This window comes from Erithacus rubecula (genome assembly GCF_903797595.1).
Source record: "Erithacus rubecula genome assembly, chromosome: 4".
Classification (NCBI taxonomy): Eukaryota; Metazoa; Chordata; class Aves; order Passeriformes; family Muscicapidae; genus Erithacus; species Erithacus rubecula.
Window position 1 is genome coordinate 10,200,054 of NC_136686.1, and position 22,058 is coordinate 10,222,111.

General features: G+C 42.5%; 1 protein-coding gene across 4 annotated transcripts in view; it reads right to left on the reverse strand.

Annotated features, from left to right (window-relative positions):
* Nucleotides 1-3,448: 3,448 nt before the first annotated feature.
* The window catches only part of ETV6 (ETS variant transcription factor 6), a 123,537-nt gene continuing 104,927 nt past the window's right edge, over nucleotides 3,449-22,058 (reverse strand). For all 4 annotated transcript variants that reach the window (XM_079305047.1, XM_079305046.1, XM_079305045.1 and 1 more), the window contains 3 exons: nucleotides 9,848-9,990; nucleotides 7,452-7,552; nucleotides 3,449-4,299 (listed from right to left, as the gene is read on the reverse strand). In XM_079305047.1, the coding sequence (XP_079161173.1) occupies nucleotides 4,194-4,299; nucleotides 7,452-7,552; nucleotides 9,848-9,990 (350 nt within the window). In that variant the 3' untranslated portion in view covers nucleotides 3,449-4,193. The remainder of the gene's footprint in view (nucleotides 4,300-7,451; nucleotides 7,553-9,847; nucleotides 9,991-22,058) is intronic.

Sequence of the window (22,058 nt, forward strand, 5' to 3'; positions counted from 1 at the left end):
CCTAACTGAAAACAGCTGCTATGTGCTGTACTCTTAGTACTCTTACCACAGCTCTTAAAAAGAAACAACCTTGTAGCAATGATTGCACCAACAAATTTGGCATTCCTGCTTTTATATTAAATTTTTTTTTATTGAGATGATGTAATTACAAGCATTTTAAAAATTATTTGCAACTCACTGGCCCTGAGAATAGGCTTGTTTTTGTTTTGTTACATTCATTTGATTCAGTCCCTTAGCCCCACACCTTAAAAAAACCAAAGCCATCATCAATAAAAACACTATAATTTTATTTTTTTAAAAAAAGACCTCAATCTCTGGATTCGCGTACAGTTGCAGTCTGACAAAAAAGATGTGGAGAATGCATATGTGGAGTTTGAAATCTGGGGAGGATGGCAGCAACTTAGTGTTCACAGAAGGGGCCCCAGTAGTGTTCTCTGGATGGAGAGGCAGTCAACAGATTTCAAACTTTAATAAAAAAAATACTCCGCTGTGGGACTGCAGCATGTCCTACCTGACTGGCCTGTGGCTTGTTGAGGCTTGTAGCAAGCTGATGACAATGAAGGTCACACTTAACTTTTGCTTAACCACTTAACCACTCAGAACCTCAGCTGGGTGCTGAGGTTGGCAAGGATCTCTGGAGGTCATCTGGTCAAACCCCCTCTGGTCAGGCAGGGCCAGCCAGGCCCAGCTGCCCAGGTTCACATCCAGGTGACTTTTGTGTGTCTCCAAGGATGAAACACTTTCTCCCTTTTCCCACTTGCTCTGATGGCAAAAGCAGAAAGTTTGGCTGTTTTGCTGCTGGCAAATTCTACACTGGAAAATCAGAAACTGGGGAAGGGGGAAGGCAGGTGTCAGTGTTGGTGGAAAGACAATGTTACCTTTGCTAGCCCTTGCAGGCAGCGACACATTCCTATGGCTCATGATGTTAATGCAGTCTTTGCACTCCCATGGATCTGCCAGTGGATGTGAGGCCAATGGGAATCTCCCTCCTGCAGCTGCTCTAGCCTGCCACTACTTTTTTATTTTTAGTCATAAACTCACTTCAAGACCCCAAGAGCAGTTCAAATCCTGCAGTTCCCACAACAGGCTCCAAGGCCCTGCAGATCCAGTAGCAGCTCCATTGCCACCCACACTATTCCCTTCGACACCAGAACACCTGGCAGGAGACAGGAACAGCCTCTGTGGGACTGGCCTGTTCCAAGTCAAAGGCTACTCGCATTCCAACTAGCATCAGCCTTGGGAGAATTCCTTCTCTGTGGTTGTGATGGCATTGTCTTAAGATGTCCTTTAGGTGTGAACTGAGAAGAGTTTCCAACAGCCACAAACATTTTTTTCCCCTTTGACTTAGATTCTGCAAGAGGAAGTGATTGCATTTCTTTGTAAAGGTGAACATTTCCACTATAAAGCTTCCCTACAGGACAACACACGATTCTCCTGTCTTAGTGCTGAGGATGGACTTAGTTTGAAAGATAATGGTGAGGAAATGGGTGGATTGTTTCTGGTTCTCTGTATTTTGCAGTGTGCACCTTGGCCATGACAAAAAGCTGACTCATCAGAGTACTTTATACAGAAAGTCCCTATTTTTTATTTTGTTCTTCACCATCTTGTAACAGCAGGTGAAAGAAAATAATGCAGCTATGCAGTTGTCTAGACCACTGAAGTAAAGAGGAGGAATCATCCTCTGCAAAAACTTGGTTTCTTTCTACCACTGGACACCCAAGGATCCAGCTAGAGCCTTTCTTTACATTGGTACTTCTAATCCCACTCCATCTGTCAAGTTCACCTCACTCCACCTCCTGAGACCTGGCTGCAACTTGGGAGGCCTTGAGCAACATGACAGAGTAACTCCTTGGGTCCTTGGTCACAAGGGACCTTTTAGGTTTCAGGTCTGTGACTACTGAAGTCCCACAATGTCTCCCAGTCTCATTCCTCATGAGCTCCAAGGACTTCAGAGTCAAGGCAGAGACAGGTGACACATTGCTGAAAACCACTCCCATTATTTTGAGGCAGAAGAGATCAAGTACATGGTGTGCTGGGACTTGTAACCTACTGACTGTGATTTTATAGAAAAATGTAGCTGGGAAAAGCTCAGGAAGAAATGTACACCCTGTCATTCCTCATCAGATACTGTCTCAGAAAAATCTCTTCTTGTTATACGATGCTTATCTACACCCTTAACAAAGCTGCTCCTTCTATGGCCTGTGACTCAATATTAAGTCTTTGGTGAGATTGGCCTATCTCTGTTCAAACACAGGGGACACTGTTCATTGCCGAGTGCCATTTTTCCTGCATAGATTAACCCTGTTGTTAAATACGTGGAAAGATCAAATGCCGTGTTGGTTTAATAGCTGATAAAAGCTCTATCATGGGAATGTACCTTGTTTTTTGGTTGAAATGGATTAGATTAGCCTTTTGATTTTTTTCCAGATCTAATTTCTTTCATGTTTCCATTAAAGAGGCTTTCTGCTTTTAGTGCACTGCTGTGGACGTGCTTTCTTTCAGGCACCATGTGACTCCTGCAGTTTCCCTATACACCTTTTCCCCCTGCAAGCATCATTTCTCCTGCTAGATCTTCCTTCCATTCAAAGGACCACTGCTGATGGATCGCTGTCCTGGTGGTCCAAGCTGTGAATTGAAACAGGCCAGCAGTTTCTCTTGTTTGTGCATCAAGGACTGCTGAGCTTTCTGTGACCAAACTAGGCATAGCTCTTTGCCTCATGCTAAGCACCCCCAGTGCAGCAAACCAAATGGAGGCACCTTGCAACCAGAACAAAACCCCAAACCAAGAAAGCAACATGGCTGTAGGGGTTGTTTTTTTCTTGTCTTAAATAATGTTAAAAACAGGCAAGCTGGGACAAGCTTCCTTGATGGCAGAGCTGTAGGATGGGGGAGGATAGTGGGAGGCATGAAAAAAACAAATCCCAAAACAAAGCCAAAATCAATTACAAGATAAGTATAGCTATTTGGTGTCTAGTTCTCTAACATCAGCTTTTAGAGTGGTGAATCATCTACCTCTCCAGCAGCACAAAATGATCCTGGAAAGGCTTCTGAGTAATACAAACCATGTGATGAGTCCCTTTGCTTTCTCCCTATGATGTAATGAACAGTCCTTCACCTTTCACCCTAAAATTGCTAGCAGGTATGAGAAACACCCTTTCCTTCTGTAATTACAGATGCTTCAGTTTTCCCTCTTTATAGAAAACTCTGAAATGAAATTCACATTCACAATTCTGCATTGTGACTATATTGGGGGGATTACACACACACACACACACACACATATATATATATATATATATATATATATATGTATATATATATATATATATATATATACGGAACTTTTGGATGTATATACACACATATGTATGTATTTGTCCCCACCCTACCTTCCCCCTGCTTCATTCTATCACTTCTTTCCTGGAAGGAGGGAAAATGTTAACTGATAGTCACTTGCAGAGGTTTGTCAGATTTTTCTCCTCTCCGGAGCACTTAGGTGATTTGTTTTGGTCCATATTCCAGGAGTTAACAGCCACTCAGAGTACTCTTTGTGAGCCCAAGCTATACTGGCATGACAGCCCAGCCTATATATGAAAGGTGTCTCCTCTTCATTTGACAGGTATGTGTGAGAAATTCTTTTGATAGCTTCAACACATTTCCCAGTGGCAGCACATATAAACTGATCCAAGCAAACTGGAAGCGTTGAGCAAATCCCTTCTGTGTTGCTACTGTTTAAGCGGTGTTGTGTCATGGGACTTGCACAGAAAATAAGAGCACTCTATTTCCATAGGAAAGCCTTCCAAAAACAAAAAACCAAAAAAGAAGAAGCATAATCTGATGTCTTGTCCTATGTGAGATAAGGAAAGTCAAACTGCATGTTTATTAGGGAAAAAAAAAATGACAAAAAACCCCCAAAACTGAAACAAACCAAAAAGAAAGAAAAAACTCAAGGGAGACTTTGTAGGAACAGTGAAGTAGTGCATAAGTCCAGGCTTTTTCCCCTTTGCTTTCCTGCCAGCACCACTTCTGCCTGTTAGTTTGTTTTGTTAAGGTGCTTCAGGTCCTGCGTGGTCTTCAAGTTAAGCGGTGACCTCAAGTACTGCTCCTGTGTTCTTGCTTCCCCTCCCAAACCGTGCCGACCGTCGGGCAGATGTTTCTCCCCTGGACCCACAGAGGTGGTGCACCTGTTTCCTTCAGCACTCATCTTCTTGGTATATTTGTTCATCCAGTTCCTGGGATTCAAGGTGCTCGAGGCGGTCTGTCCGGCCACTCATGATCTCGTCTGGGGTCTTCATGAACCTGCATTACAGAGAAACAAGTGCATTTCTTAGGGGGCTCAGCTCTTCATCAGGTTGAGAGACCCCTGAGCTCTACAGCTCCCAAGAAAATGTTTTTTGCATCCTCCCAGAGCCTTAGTATTTCCCAGCTTCTCCCCAGGTATCTTCCCTCCTCCATGTCTTGAAAGGAAACAGGAAAATCACCAGCATTTACCCCATCTTTTTGAAAGCCCATATCTGAACTAAACCCCATAGTTTTTTTCCAAAGAATGATATTTATTTCTTCTCCCTCATATTGTTTGCTGTTGTCATGTCAGATGACAGCTTGGCCCAGATACACTCGTGTGGTGTCTGGTGACAGAGACATGAAAGGTGTTTATGATCAGCATATTTCAAAGCACAAGCCCTTGCAAGGTGTGGGGAGGGACAGGGCTACTGGTTTGTACAGTCCTGCATGTAGGTGAGTGAGAAGAACATGAAACACCAAACGAACAGAGGGGGAAAAAGCCAAGGTCCAAGTCAGAACAAGTTCCAGGGAATGGGAAAAAGCCCTGAAGGAAAATGGTTTAGGGCTAGGTAACCAAAGTCAGTCCCTTTCATGTGTGCTTGTAGCAAGTACAACTGAAGTAAGGCAGCGTTCTCTGTAATGAATGCCACGGCTCCCAGCACCAGTGTCTCAATACAGTAAGTCTGCAGGGTGTTGGAGACAGAAACTGCCTCTGGGGAGGCAAGGCAGCAGCAAGAAATGAGACAGGACATCCACCAGCCTGCAGTTTAAGTTTGCAGTCTTGGTTTTTGCCAGGATGCTTTTGTGTATTGCTGCACAGAGGTAGCACAAAAAGACCCTGCTTTTTATTTTCAATTTAATGGTGTAGGAAGAGAGAATGGTACAGGAAGGATGAAGCCCTGGTTTCAACACAAATCAGTTTCCCAAGACCCAAGCACTTCTGGAAAAATTAGGATGAAAGATGCTTATGCTGGAAGTGGTACAAAATTTGACGTCTCTCATTAACAATGTTCTGGCTAACATGCAGTGGTATGAAATGTGTTACTTGTAAGAGCTGATTTTATTTCAGGTTGATGATATGCTCCGTATCCTTGCCCCAGTGAAAAAAAAAAACAGCCAACAGGAGCCTTGTTACTATCACTGACTCAGAATGCTCACTGGTAGAGCCTCTCAGCAAACACACAGCATAGCCTGGAACTAACCTTTGGCCATCCCTTCTAATTTTGCAAATCATGTGCATATATGCATTTAGGGGGGAAAGAAAGGGCTATGACTCATTGCTGTGTCACTGCTGGAAAAATGCTGCTGCTACAAATGGTGTTACGGTGGTGAAAAACTGGTATGCAGGAGGGTGAATCAGTGCCTGGCTACACACTGAAAATGCACCAAAGCCCATGGCCAGATTGTGCCCTGATTTAAACCCTGTGACTCTCTTGGTGACCTTGCATGACAATGAAATCAAACAGAGTGGTCCTCCTTTCCATGGGGGACATGGGCTGATGTGAGCTGCACTGCAGGACTCTGGGTATTCCTTCTGGTCTGTGCTTTAAGCCACATCAAGGAAACCAAAGTGTAGGTATTTGCAATAGTATTTGATTACATTAAAAAACAAACAAACAAACAAACAACCCAACCCAGAACTCCATGAAAATTAAGAAACACTATCTGTGACCTATTTAGCTGTAGAAGACGCCCAGCCAACCTATCAGAAATCCTTTTCTGACTCCATCTTACTTAAAGCTCCATACAGATATCTGCAGATGACAACTGCCTGCATGTTAAAGTCACATTTCCTATTATTTCTGTGCTTGTGATGAATACCCAAGAAAGGCACATTAATGACTTGATTTTTTGCAGCTGCTCTTTTTCTCTTCAGATATAAATAGGTCTAAGAAGACAACATCAAAAAGTTTTTATTGGGAAATGTGCAAAGAAATGTTTTGCTGGGTTTTTTCCCCAGTTTCCAAAGGAAATGAAGTTTATATAGCTCATGTTTTATGCTCTCTGGTGACCTTTGAATCTGTTGGTCAAGTCTGACAGAGGAACTGAAGTCTCCAAGGCATTAAGTTACAACGGTTTTGAGAAAATAGGCAGCCTGGTTGAGAAGAGATGGACTCCTGTTTTGTGTATGCCCCCACTGAAGGGAAGGCTTCAAGAGAAGCACATTCACTGTTCAACATCAGGAATTCCCCCAGAGCAATGCAGTCTTCACACAAGGCCACAGAGATACAGGTACCCTTGGTACTGATGGAGCAACCTTGTTTTAACTTTCCACCAAAAAAAAAAGTTACTGTTGAGCACTTGATTTTGCCCATGACTGCTTCTTTCCTTCACTCTCCTTCCCACATCTATGTTTCCTTCTAAGAGCTGACATAAACAAGTCATTCCACAGAACCCTTTTCCGTTGAAGATAGTTTGAGTGTTAATGCTGTTCTGTTAGCTGTTTAAGAAAACAAATCCCAATATTGCCTTCCTATTGTTATCATTTCCAAGCACACTGCTAGATCCAGGCCACTGACAGCAAAACAGTCTTTTGCCTGAGTTCAGTGCTCTGAGGGTCAGACGTGAACTAGGATTTGCTGGTGCTGTCTGAAGAGAACTGGAGTGCTCTCACTCTGTGCCATCTATGCCATGTGCAGATGTGCAAGTAGCTCCCTGCATTAATGTTATCTCAGGCTCTATTTCCTAAATTCTTGGTTGTATCATCCAACCTGATGTGTTGGGTTTTATGAACAGCTCTTGCCACTCCCCCTCTTCCTTGAAGGCAGCACCAAAGACATGGTCATCAAGTGCTTCTCTTCTGCGATGCCCTTGAGGAAATGCCTGATCCCTGCTCAGCTTTCACTGGCAGCTGTGTTTGAAAAGTCAGTTTGCAGTAAGTCTTCCAGCAGTTTGGCTGAATCATTTATCGAAGGTCTTAAACAATGGCACAGCCTCCATGAAGCAGTGAAAAGACTTCTATTGTCTCCACCGATCATTGAGACAGGCCTGTGTTTATTGTAAATTGGTGTGGCTGCCTTGAAGCTGGGAAGCACTGCTCTAAACAGCTTTTGCAAATGTACGGCCTGTGTTGTAACTGTGGCAATGAGGTATCCCACACATAATTCCATCCTCCATCCTCAAAAACTAATTGTCCATCGAAAGAAATGGCAAAGAAAAAAAATTACCTGAACAAAAGCCTTTGTCCTGGTTCCTTCCGGATAATATTTAGTTTGTAGTAGTGGCGTAGGGCTCTGGACATTTTCTCATAAGTCATATTTGTTCTGTTCTGTTTATTTCAAAATAAAAAAGGAGAAAAAGTGGTGAGACGATTAATTAAAACCTTATAAAGCCCCAAAATGAGTTGCAGAACTATCACAGCTACCTAAAGTAACCAAGACAGTTCAAGAAATTACATGTACCATTTTTTGCTCTTTGCAGGCCTGTTCTGCCCCCACAGCCCCTTATCACCAAAGTTTTGTGGGTCTCTTTTCACTCAGGACAATTTAAGCAAGGAGTCTTAACAAAAATTCCAAGCAAGGTTTTTCAACAGTGGGAACACAGATAACAAAGGACTTAATACAAGAAGAGACATTAGGTGGAGGGAGATGCTTATGCCAAGTGGGATGTGACAGGCTTGTAAAAGCCTGGGAGTAGTGGCTTATAGGCTGAATCTGTCAGCAATCCCTGCTCAGAGCACTGTTTCTCTGGGTTTCCCCTGCATTAACTAGTTAATGCTTATAGAGCACTGTGGGGACTGACAGCCTGCTTCTCCTCTTGTTACACAGGTGTAAATCAAGAAGCCAGGTGGGCTGTACATCTGCTTCTGTGGCAATTCCTCCCCTTCATTCTGGTAGCTGTTGACCCCAAAGGCCATGGCCAGAGCACTGAGGTATACTGAAGTGTGAGATGGTTCATTAAAACCTTCCCAAGCCCCCAAAGGAGACAGCCCTGCTGAAGGTGAGTGTCACAATGCAGAAGTGATGGGCACGGGCAGAGCTGTACTTGGACAGCCCCCAAATTAGTGACTTGGAAGAGCAAAACCAGCCCTTAGGTTATGTCAACATGAAGAGTATTTTTCTGGTCCAAGGAGCAGTGGGTTGTTGTCTGGAAGAGACTCCCAGCAGAGACACAACTCTGCTGGCAAAGCTGTGTGCCTGAGTGTAAAGCAGCCGCCTCGCCATGGGCAAAAAATGCCAAACCAGTAGAAGCATGTTTTTGTTCTGGGAGCCTCCATGTCAGGAGTCTGGCTTCATCAAAGGAGATTGACCCAGCTGCCTAAAATGCCCAATAAGAGCAGATCCCCTCTGCTTGCCCTGACTACAGTAATTCTGCTAAGGGAAGCCACATCAAGAGCTCCTGTGGCAATGAAACACAACCAGGGACAGTTTTCCCTGCAAAATTTAGACTCCCCATTGGGAACCTCCCTGAAATACTATGTGTACTTCCATTTCTTATATGCTAAAAGGCCACTGTGTTGCCCAAGTGGCCAAAGATCTGAAGGAGTTTCAGTTTTAGACATCCAGCATGAGACATGATGGCATGGCCCAATTATTAACATGCAGGTTATGTAAGCATTTCCATTCCATAGCCTGTATCTCCAGCATGTTCAGAACCATGGAGATGACAGCACAACCCTCTGGTGTGTCAGCTACTCCTCCCAGTTTTGTCGTGTCTGAAAATCTGTCCCATAATGCAGGTCATTAACAGACATACAGTACTGCCCCCAGAATCAATCCCTGCAGTGAAATGACTAATGACTGGATTTTGTGCCACTCATCACCACCTTTTCAGCCCAGCAGACCAGCCAGTTTTCATTTTACCTCATTGTATTCTTGTCTAAGTCATACTTAATTAGTCCGTCTTTGAAGCTGTTATGAGACAGTCTCAAAAGCCTTTCTAAAATCAAAATAAGCTATATCCACCATTCTCTCTGAATCCACTGAACTTCATTTTGTTGTAGATGGATATCACAGTGGTCAAGCATGATTTCCCTTTTGTAAATCCATGCTGACTATTCATACATTCATATGAACATACTTACATGCAGAAATTATTACAGAATTATCTATACATAACTCAGCCCCAAACTGTAAAAATCAGCAACGACTTTCCAGAGAAGAAAGCAGGAACGACCCTCTTGGAAGGAAATACATATTACAGCATTTGGTGTCTGCCACAGGGCAGAGTGTGGGATCTGGGAGCTGCTGCAGACAACACAGGAACTCGTATAGAGCTCCTTATAAACTGCATCTCATCAGAATATCCTCAGCATCAGGTTTCGAGAAGAAGCAAGATGCCTTGAGAGAGGATTGTTAATTCTTGCACTCCTTGTAATTTTATAATTACATGTATTTATAACTAAAGGCCTTTAAACCAAACCAACAAGTTCTCTACATGAAGAATACATTTTAGTGCTTTGGGATGGATGCTTTGTATTTCTAATGTATGCAGAATAAAAGATTACAGTTTTCCAGCAGTAATTTATATGCCATCCTTTCTTCTTTCCCCCTGTTTATAACTGAATCCTGTGATGCTACAAGAGGTAAAGTGCCACAGGAGGAAAACTGCATTGCTTCCTTACCTTGTGGTTTCCCCACAGACGGGCCAGCCCATTGGGATCCACTATCCGAAATATTTTGGATTCCTTATCTTCCCATCGGATGAAATTTTCGTACCGGCTGTCAGAAAGCAGCTGATAAACATAATCCCAAAGCAACCTACAGTCTGTGAAGAGAGAAACAAGAAAATAATTACTTTTCCTTTTTTCCCTTGGGATTAATTCTGGAAACTTTTTGAATGAATGTGCAGTGAAAGGACAGTTGGGATCAAGGCTGAAACAGCTGCTGCAACCTGAAATGAAAATGGCTTGGCTGGTATCAAGTAATGTTTGCAAAGTGGATGGAATATACAGCTTCTTCTGGTGCATCCCAGTTCTCCTGACACTGACAGAGCACCTCCACCTCATCAAAGGCTGTGAGATGTGACCTGCTGGTCTTAGCTGTGTCTTTATGGTTGTACTGAAGCACATAAAGCTCACATTGTTGGTCCTGATGCTGTTGCTGTCTGTTTAAGTGGATAAATCATGAATCCTGCAACTGCTCTCCCTGCTTGAAGCTGCCCCTTTCTGTGTGTTATGGGTTAACCCATAACACTGTGCTAACATGTGAGTCTAAAGCATGGGCAGTATTACAGCTTTCCTTTGTATACTCCATGTGATATAAAACTGACAGCTTCTCTCCTATTTTCAATTTGATTTTTTGCTTTACTTTTTAAGGTTCCTAAAAAGAAACACCGAAGTATTATAATTACTTGAGTGCTATTGAGAGGTTAAATACTTTCTATTTGGATAATTGAATTCAAATTTCCTCTTGGCAAACACTCCTTAGGTCGCTAATTAAAGGTCTAACAGACACTTAAATTTTAGTTTAGTGTTTTTCAGTGTCATAGCAGTCTCTTGAGACTGAGGAAACCAAGAACTGAGCTGCTCCTACTTCCTGTTTGCAATGTGTGTGCAGCACAGAATAACTGGGAATATGGAATATGGAAGGTGAATTGTACAGAGCTGGGGGTACTGCCACTGTCAGAAACAACAGGGTTTTCACAGCTCAGCTATCCAGATTTCTAAGGTGGCTGTGGGGTTGCATCTTCCTTTAAAGCAATACCAGCCTCTGAGAAATGGCTTGTTAGAGTTGATCAAGGGCTCCAAAGCCATCAAGCTTCTAAGTGCTAAAATGGATTCTCGTCATCCTGTCTTTCTATTCCTGTCTGTCTGTCTGGGGCTGGCATGTGTTACAATGGGGATACTGGCATAGGAATATAAAATATTTTTTGAGAAAGGATATGAATAACACATTTAGTGAGCACACCTGAAATTGATAGAGATTTTAAAGTTATTTTCCCACTTTCAAACTGCAAAGATATCTCTGACACCAGTACTATCTCTAAAACCAGAGCTTAGTTCACCAGTACCCTTACTTCAGTCTCTCCCTGCCAGTCCTACAGAGAAAATTGTGGGTTCCCATTCTAGTTGAAACCTACCCTGATGGTCACCTCATCCATGACATCTGCAACAGGAGGAATGTGAAAGGCAAAAGACAAGATGTTTTGGTTGGAAAAACCTTCTTTTCATTAACATTTTTCACAGAAAAATATTTTCCACAGAAAAACGTCCATCCCCATTGGAGACTTTTCTAGGTTTTAGTTTAAAAAATGAAACCTGGGAGGGTTTCCTGGAGGGAAACTGAGTGAGAGCTCTGAAAACTAAAGTTGAAACCTACCACTTGAATTTCTGCCATCCCCCCTCTCACAAATTCACAAAACATAATTATTACATTGCCATTCTGTCAATGTTTTTGCACACACAAAAAAGCTTCTTTTATGGACTTCATTTATAATTCAAGACTAGGGATCTTCTGGTTCATGGCTTTTAGTATTGTGGGAGGTTTACAGATAAAAGGGTAGTTAGGCCCCACTGAAATGGTTCTTTGACACATGTGCAATTAATTCCAGAATGCTTTCAATGCAATAAATTTATAGAAATTGTCTTTTTTAGTACAAGAATCCTTGGGTCAGCTTGAGGGATGGTGCTCCTGCAGAGGCCAGTCGATGTCAGGCTCTGAATGTTCAACCCAGACAACCTCCAATTACAGCACCTTATAGCTCATATTTACAGTTCTGCAGAGATATGATTTACATTCCTCTTTATTTTCACCTCATTATTTGCAATAGGCAAGGTTATTTTTAATCTCTCTCTCTCACTTTCAGGCACACACCCTGGGTCCCTTTCTGCACAAAACCAAAGCAGCATACAAAAAAATCAACCTGAGATGTCTAGGTGGAAACAAAGAGAGCTTCAGATGCTAAGAAGAGCTAGGATTCAAGTGCAGATTTGGTGGTTTTTATTGTTCACTTAGTTTTTAGGACGGATTCAGGCTAAGCTTGAATATAAATACATCTCAAATGAGAAGAACTCAGATCTGTTTCTTGAGATCTTCACAAGAAAAATCATAAGTAATCAAGGGTCCCATCCCATATTCTCAACTGACTGAGCTGCTCAGATTTGCCGATGTATTTAGCAGGCTGGTGGAATTTGCAAAAAACCTCAACCACCCAAGGATCTGGGACTGCTGTTTGTTTCAACAATAAAACCTAAAATCCTTGAAAACTCTGCTTGATTCCTACAACCACTTAAAAACTTGATTTCAAACTGTATGGCTGTCTATCAGCAAATTTAGATATATGACTAAGTTGCAGTAATTTAATGAGCAACAGGACAACTGCACTGTGTCTCAAGCCACTGCAAATAGGACATAAAAAGCATTATACACCAGTAGAAAAAAATTCAGGCTCACTGCATTTCTTCTCCCCAGAGTTGAGGGCTCCGAGCACGCAGTTGGTTGTCTTGGAGCAGCTGATGCTTTGGAGCACACTTTAGTTAGGTACAAGCTCAGCTTGCAGAGGATCTAAAGCAGCTTGCCTTCCTTCTAGTTTCACTTGGGACACCTTTAGGAATTTGAGAACAGGCACTCAAGGGCTTTTTGTTTGTTTTAAACCACAAATGGCTGCCCTACAAATCTTTCTCCACAGATTGCACAGTAAAAACACACAAGGTCCTGGAGGGTTCTCCCTGACTGACAGAGGATCAGCGATTAAATAATCTACCAGTAGAGACCATCTTTAATAGAATATTACAGACAATGAGTTGAGGTTACCTGGTAACACTTAGAGACTAATGAACTTGGATTATAGCTGAGCCCATTTGCAAGGCTGTGAAATTGGTCAAAATCCAAGAGGCAATGCTAGAAAATGTTTTTAAAAGGAGCTTCTCTGCTAGGAAAAGAGGCATCTCCACAAAAGGCTGCTGGAGATGATAGACAGTGTGCTCAGGCACAGGATGGGATTATTGGGGCTACCCTGTGCTGGGCCAGCTGTTGGACTTAAGATGATTCTTGTGGGTGCCTTCCAACTCAGGATGCTCTATGATTCTATGATACAGAAAGTTGCATTCCCCAGGAAGGTCAAAAGTGTGATGCATATTTTTAGGAAGGACAGAGGAAACTGAGAGAAGGACTTGTACGTGGATGTTTGTTTTGCAAATATCAATCACTTGTATGAGAAAAGTCTGGATGGTGGAAATGTCTCCATGAAGACTCACTCTCTTCCTTGGCTGTCAGAAGGCCTCCAAAGGAGCTGATGTACAAGGGGACTCTAGTGAGTAATAGCAAGAAAGCACATGGATGTTGCTGAGGCCAAGCAAGTCTGAAAGTGTGGGAGATTCAATCGGAGAATTGAGTCTGGACTACTATATAAATTGTTTGGGCATGCTGTGATTTCCTGCCTTTTGGCTAAAATAAGCTTACTTAGAAAGCAACTGCCTCCCTAGCACAGGGAAACATCATTTCCCCCTAGCACACACCAACTTCTGTTTAAAAGTGAACTCAGATGGTTGACCTTTGTACAGTCTGCAGCTACAGAGATTCAGCTGTGGATCAAGCTGGAACTGAGAGGCTTTAAGGAAATGTAACTGGAGTGGGAAGGTGGTGAATGGCCCAGCAAGGTGGAAAGGGCTCCTAAACACTGGCACTTCCATGCCCTACCATTTTCTCAGCTGTAATGCTAAGCAAGTCTGAACTACCTAATTAACTGGGAAATAGGGCAAACTGCAGCTTCAAATGGAGAAATATAGCTAGAACTCTCCTCCTGCAGCTAATGCTTCTACAGGCACTTTTATAGTTATTCACAAGGTGACAACGTGTAGGGTACTTAGCTGGTTCTCAAATTGTCTGCCATAAGCACTGCCCTATATGTGCAAGAGCCAGCAGTTTTCTCACTCCTGCTAATAAAAACCATGTTATTATTAATTGATTAGGTAGTCTTCTGAATACACACCTAAAGAATACTGGCATATAAATACTTCCTAATAGCTATATGATAGTAATAAATATCCCTTAGAATTGAAATACTATCTCAGAATGACCTGTAAATGAAACATTATGGATCTTAGGTTCCAGTATTTTGATATTTGTCCAGCCATTACAAATTACTTCTCCAGTATCATTTGGCCAAGGTCATCTTCACGTTGCAGTAGTGAGAGGTCTCACATCCGTACTCCCTAGGACTAAATAATGCTGTAACAATACAGGCATATGCATGCTAAAGACCTCTTCTGTTCAGGATGTAACATTCCACTTTCCAAGATATAACTCAGCACCAAAATATTACTTAAAGGACACACTGTATTTGAGCCCTCTATTGTTTAAATGAGGCCCATGGTGCAGAGCTTCATGTAGCAACTACCAAAACTCTCCCATAACCACAGAAATGTTTTGTGAGACCCACCCACATCTTCCATTGAAGAGCATTATATAAAAAAAGTGCTTGATCTGGCTGATGACTGCCTTGGAACCCAACATGGCTCCACACAGGAAGAGATGCCAAAGGAACATTGTCATATTCCCTCTGACATCAGCTGAGGCCTTACCCCTTGCTGTGTAGGTTAGCCTAAAATCTCTCCAGCATGATATAATTTGACTTAATTAAGTTCTGTGATTTCTACCAGCTGAAGAGTTCTCCCAAGCTTGGCCCCCTTTATTTTACAAGGTGATTTGTGCTTCAACTGCATTTGTTCAGAGTGAAGCAAACAATGGCTGTTCACAACTGAAACTAATGAACAGAACCCTGGAAGTTCTCTGGCACTCCGATTTCTTTAAGTGCACCTGAAGTGTGTGTGAAGACACTCATGGTGACACTCACGGTGCCCAAATAATTAACTGATGCAAGTCACTGGAGCTGGGGAAGGGCCTTTGGTCCCAGAAAGTCTCTGACCTTGGAAATGCCACTGTCAGAGTTCCAGGAATGGTCTGACTGGGGAGTTTCCTTAATAGACATGCTGCAGGAGCATTATGCTGTGTACAATTCAGCCTCAAGACCTATCCATGACATACTCATTTTAGCAGACAAAACCAAAAGAAAAAAGTAATCATGTCTCATGGTTAAGGTTTCAAATAGCTCTAAGGCCTGGGAGAGCACTGACCAGTCCTGAGATGGAGCATCCTGCTCATCACTGTGTGTTAATCCGTATCCAAGTCACTGGGGGAAAATAGTCTTCTTTCTGTGAATGTTGATGCTGGAAGCAGGATGGCAAGCTGGTACAGTAAAGCCAATGTTTTTTTGTGGAGAAATCTCTTGACAGACAACTGTTTGTTCAGCTCAGTAAATTCAAGCTGGGGCTGAGTAAAGAGGTTGCCAGATCACACAATAAAACAGTTGTATGTTGCTTCTGTCTTGTACCCAAACGCTGAGTGGGAGATTAGGCAGAAGGAGAGAAGAAACCTGAGACTGTCATGCTGCTAACAGTTGTGCTGTGAGGTTGCAAAAATAACACAGCAAGATGAGGCCAAGCTCTGTCTTTGGCAATAAAAACTTGTACAAGGAAGGAGGATCCAAAATATACCTCATGTGGTTGTAGAAAAGAGCACTGAAATCACAATGAATACGTAATAGATGGGTCATACCATTTGATAGATTAAGACTTTGAAAGCTAAAGACTAGTGTATTAAAAACAGTCTTTTTTCTTCCTGTCCTCTTCTGCTCCATGCCCCTATCCCCACCAAACAGATGGGCATTTTCAGTATTATCTTCAAGTGGTGTTCTTTTTCTGCTCCACCACAACAGTAGAAAAGACTTCTGCAAAAGAAAACTGTCTCTGGTTCTCCTGTGGCTTTTCCTCAGCTTTACTGCTCATGCAAGGCAGTGACTGGAAAAGAAATTCAACCTCTGCCTGTTCACACGCACTTCTTACAAACACCTCACAACCTCTTTGACATCAGAAAACTGGCCAAACACATTCATGATGGGAATTTAACAATTAAGAATGATGTTTTATCTTCAGAATTGTACATTTGAGAAACTGGCAAAAGCAGGAATTACTTTAATGCAGCAAAGGCATTCCCAGCAAGAATAGTAATTTTTAATCCCACAGTGTGAGAATCCCCACTATCTTCTGACAGTTCAGTCTTGGGTTTAGACTTCTGTTTTTTTTCAAGAGCAGAAAATCATTGTCTGTAACAGACTGCTCACTATGAACCTAACTCCTATTTTCTCTCAGAAAGACCGGAGTGCTGATGTGAGCATAGCTGGAGAACATAGCTCCTGGTGTGTTCTCTAAAGGGACTTTATAAACCATAAACTGGTGATTTCTGATGGGTCCCTTGCCAAAACTGAGATGTGACCTCCCCTTCCTGGGGATAAAACTCCACATTGAGACATGATCAAACTCTTCCCTTCCCTTCCCTTCCCTTCCCTTCCCTTCCCTTCCCTTCCCTTCCCTTCCCTTCCCTTCCCTTCCCTTCCCTTCCCTTCCCTTCCCTTCCCTTCCCTTCCCTTCCCTTCCCTTCCCTTCCCTTCCCTTCCCTTCCCTTCCCCCAAGGGAGATGGAAAACAGCCTTACCAGTTTAATGGTTTGCATTTGAATTAAGGTAAACTGATGTGTGCCACATGTAAGTGATTGGTATTAAAGCCAGACTTAAATAGGCCTGTCTCTGGAGACAGTGAAGTGTAGTGTCGACACTGTAAAAAAAGACTGTGCTCTCCTGGCTTAACTAAGAGGATTCAAAGTGATCCAAGTTTGCTTCATAGAAGAAAATCTGAATTACTGAAACAACTCTAGCCTGAAGGAAGTGTGCAGTATACAGGGGAAAAAAGGGACCTCTTTTCATTAAAAGGCAAGTTTCTTAGAAGAGAGTGTAACATCCTGCTGACCCCAATGGATGCTTAAGGTACTCTGAATCCACTTATCTGTCTAGCCACAGGATGTAAATGGGTGCTGCACTACAGAAATGAGAAAAATGAAATCTAAATGACTGAGTTCTCCTGTGGCTTGGTCAGTCCTGGCTTCTGAGTAGACCTGAACAAGCCCTGACTGCAATTTCTGCTCCTGTAACTGTGCAGTGAGAATGGAGACTGCTGTGAAGCAAGACACTTCACAGAAAATCTACAACCACCTATCCAAGTTATTGCTATTCAGCCATTGTTTGAGCTTGAGTGCCATTAGTTAAATTGGCTGGGAAGGCCCACTTTAATGCTGAAATTAATTGTTAATACCACATTAAGAAGATTCTCAAGGTTATAATGAAAACTCCTATGAATATGAGCTCTATGAGCTTGACTCTCGTCCACACTTCAGTCTCTCCAGCAGTCTGGCTTTCCACAGGGACTCCAAGAGACATGGCATGTACTGGAAATGCAAAAGTGTACATGACTGCAAGAGCAAGTGATGAAACAAAGCCTCTGACATTATCATTGTCATATCCAAATGGAAGTGACAGGCCAGCATTACACCATGTCCTTGCAAGGCTCAAATCTGTCAGCATGAGCTGCTGCCCTACAGGAAGGAAGATCAGTTCCCTAGAAAACAGCTACTGAACCCCTACTACTTACAACTTAGAATTGCCAAAGTGAACCATTGTTTTGGCTTTCTCTAGATTGCCAGTCTGTAACTTGAAATTGCTCAGCTGCTGTGACCATCTTGTCAAAGCTGCCCCCCAAAGTCTGTGTGCCACCAAAGCCCCACCAGCCGCTTCTATGCTGTCACATCCTGCTGGGTTCCTAACTCATGACAGTGGAGAAGACAGCCTAGGCAGTCCTAGGTAGGTACTCAGGTAGACTCCTATGGTATTAGCAATGTTATATGCTGTCCTGAAGATCAGCTGCATGTTTGATACACCCCAGATGTGGTTTGTCCTCCTGGCTGTCAGGGCACACTGGTGACTCCTGCTGAGCCTAGTGGAGACCAGCATCCCCAGATCCCACCTCTGCAGAGATGCCCAGACTTTCCTCTCCCCATTTATATTTGGGCCCAGCACTGCTCCACCCAAGGTGCAGAATCTATCAGTTGGACTTGTCAGATTTCATCTCATCAATCAGAGCCCAATCTATACAAATCTATACAGACCCCTCTCCAAGGTGTCCTATCCCTCAAGAGAGTCAACAGCATCTCCCCAGTTTGATACCATCAGTAAAACTGCTAAAGGTGCATTCAATTTCTGCATCCTGATTGCTGACAAATACACTGATCAGGACTGTCCCTAGAACTGAACCCTGTGGAACAGCCCTGTGGAACATTGCCAGCCAGATGTGGCTCCATGCACTACAACCTTCTGAGCCCTGCCCTTAAGACAGTTCTTTACACAGCACACCGGGAACCCACTCATCCCACAGCCATGCAACTCGACCCTGCTGTGAGGGGCAGTATGAAAAGCCTCCCTGAAATTGAGAACAATTACACCCACCACCTTCCCTCAGTCCACTAGGTGGGTGGTCTTAACATACCAAGATAGCAAATTAGTTAAATGGGATTTATCTTTGTGGCTGACTGTGCTTGATGTCTGCATTACTCTTTAAATGCCTGTCAGCAGTCCCCAGTATTAACTTTTTCAGCATTTTTTCCAGCCCTTCTGTGAGGGCTAATGGTATCAATTACAAAACCTGCAACTTCTAAGCTGTGCTTCGATGCTGGTTTTTACCCTCTTCACTACAGAGGCAGAATTGTTCTTTGCCTCCTTTCCCACTCTCCCTCTCTATCATCCAGCACAAGCCATTGCATAGTAACTGTACCTGTACAGCTGTTTTGTACAGAAAGAAAAAGAAACTAATGTGTTGTAACACATTATAAATAATAAACTAATGTGGTGCATTTGCACAAAGGATTTTGCTCTGGCAAATGATTTTAAAAAACTCAAAAGATCATCCTATAACATGACACTGTTGTAAATGTCCCATGGACGTATCTGGAGCAGATCTGGGCATTGGGGCTCTGGTCCTTTTGATGTTTAAGCTCTAAATGTCTATTGTTACAAATCTGACAACTCAATCAGCTGAGTTTTTCTTATCCTCATTTAAAAGGTTTCCAGCCCCACTCCAGAGTATAAAGAGAAAAAAGTACCAGTTGACTTGCACTTTTTTAAAGCACTGTATTTGTGAAAGGGGTATTCCAGTCCCCTCTTGTTTTTCCCCATCCCACACAAGTAATTTTTTCAAACAAAGGAGGGGAATCCAAACTGTCCTCACAGAAAACAATCAAACTCCTTTGGAAGACCTCCCCATGCTCAGAGCCTACGCCCATCCCAAGAGCTGTTTTGTAGATTATAGTAGAATGTGAGTCATTCATAGCTGATGTGCTCTTACCATGGGACTGCATTTTTGGTTTCAGCAACCAGACTGTTTTTACTGAGATGTCACTTTCACATGCCTTGCCATAGATCCATGGTGTTCATGCTACACCCTTGTGCTCCCAGGATGTGTGGCACACTGAGGGGCTGAGATAAATCAGAAGCAAGTCTGGAGGCAGCTCTCTGTCACGACTTTGGAAGGGTAGGAATCTTGTCTATCCTCATTCCAACAGCATCAATGGCTTTATGGGACTAACCAGTACAGTGGTAGACAATGTGCCTCCCAACAGTTACAACATTGCCTGGCTTTTCCTCAGACTCCTGAAGGGGAAGAAACAAATCTGGCAGCTCATGAAGTCAGATAAAGACCAGTTGCTAAGGAAACCCAGCTGATAAGAGCAGCAGAGCAATAGATAACACTGGATACAGGACTCACCTGCCTTTAGATTTCAGCATGCTGTGGATTAATGAACAAGCCTTTCAGTCCCAGATCTGGTCACTGGGAGCTGGAAATCTCAGAGATCTGCTCAGCAATGTATTTCCCTTCACTAGAAATATCCAGAATTGTATTAGTGAGTTTTAAGTGACTGAATCAAATGTGAGGTAAATACCACCATGTCATTAGGTTAATCTGGATGTTTCTAAGACAACCTCTATGTGATAAAGGTTAGGATGAAACCAACCCTGTTACAGTTGGATAGTCCCATGACTGCCTCTTGCACTGTGGGGAAGTACCTTTTACAAGGTATCAAAGCCCTAAAATGCTTGATAACAAAACCTTCACAGTTCATGGCGAGTAGAATTTCCAGTCTGCAGAAGGGCAAATTTGAGGTGCCCTTCTTGATTTAAAGTGCAATTCTTTTTAAACAAAACAAAACAAAACAAAACAAAACAAAAACAAAACAAAACAAAAAAGTATCTATTTTCACTCCCAGAGATATCCTTGGAGACAGTTTGTGGGGAACGAAGATCGACTACTGAAAAAAATTCAGAGCTAAAACTAAGCCATATGCAGAATGCCTGCTTGCTAGAGTCCAAGTTAGGACCTGACTACCAAAAGTGGTGTTGCTTTGAATCAGCAGTTCCAGTAAGGAAAACTCTGCATTAGACTGCTCTGCTGAACTAGATGACTACTGATGACTGAATTATTTAGTTTATCCCTCTCCTGGTGTCTTGACAGGGGATGCAAACCTTCCTCTTGGTCATCTCAACACAATGACCTCCAGCTCTCCAGACAAAGTTACACAAAAGACTTGTGCATATTGTGTTGCAAAGACAGCTAACCATAATTTTCAAAATCAACTCTAGCCAATGATGAATAATATATGTGACCTTACTGAGTAATATAAAGAGGCTGTATGTCTCTGGCTTTGCTGGAAAAGTGTTAATTGGCCTTAGATAAAAAGATAGTAAGACCTTCAACTTGAAATCCTTAGTTGTAAAAGAGAAAGTGCTTTACCAGTAAAATTAATATTTTGAAAAATGGTATTACATAAAAAGGTAGGAAAGATTAGTCACCCAGTGAGTAGAGGTCATTACTTTGTCTGACAGAAAGTCCAGAGCTGTATTGATCAACCTCCTGAAAAGAGTTATTTGTTTATGGCAGCAAGCAAAATCATTGGGTTTTTTTCTCAGCACCAACTAATTGCATGCTACATTTAAAAACACACTCAATCTACAGGTAAACAAATTCATGAGGCTGTGAAGTGTCTTAAGTCCAGGGAAAATTCTTTCTACAATATAAAACACCTGAGACGGGAACAGAAGATGTTCTGGAGCACAGCCTAAGGTTTCAGTCAACAGCCTACCAGGCTCCCCTAGTAGCTCCTCATCACTGTCTCTCCTGAAAATCACCTACATGCAAGTGGTTAAGCCATAGGAAGTCAAGGCTCCCCTCACCAGTATAAACAGTTGAGTACTTAGCTCTAGCACTGGACTATTGGCAAATCTCATTGCCCAACCCATCAGTCATGCTAAGAAAATGAAAGTAATGCCAGTGATTTCTAAAAAACCTTAAAGCTTTAAAGAATAGATCTTTATATATTTATGTTGATATACATTTGTAGTTTAAGAGCCACATCTCACACCTTTCATGGTCTCTCTCACACTGAAGTGGTGAGAACAGTTGGCCAAGCACCTCCATGATAAACTGACAGTAAAGGTAAGGACACTGAGATGAAAAATACATTTATGATGACACAAAAAAGAAGTGAAATCACTTATTGGCAACAGCTGTGAGATGGGTGGGAAGCAGATAGAAAGATACTTTCTTTCTAGGGGCCCAAGTATGTTGCCATTGAATCCAACAGCTTCAGTGAAGCAGACTTTAGGCATGAAGCATGGACCATCTAAATGCTTGGTAGTAAGCCAGTTTTTATCACCTTTAAATTAGCTGTGAGCTCTTTAGAGAGTGTCTCTACAGTTCAGGGGCCATTACAATCCAACCAAAGGAGCAGTAGTTTGTGCCTGTACAGCAAATGAGGCATGTGAGATTTTACAATTAAAGGACTTGAGCACTGATGGAAGTATGCTGGCCAATTTATCAGCAGAAATCTAATCAATCTAACCATAAGCTCTGTAATTCCCCAATCCTGGGCTGTAAACCACTGGCCTCATCTGAACCAA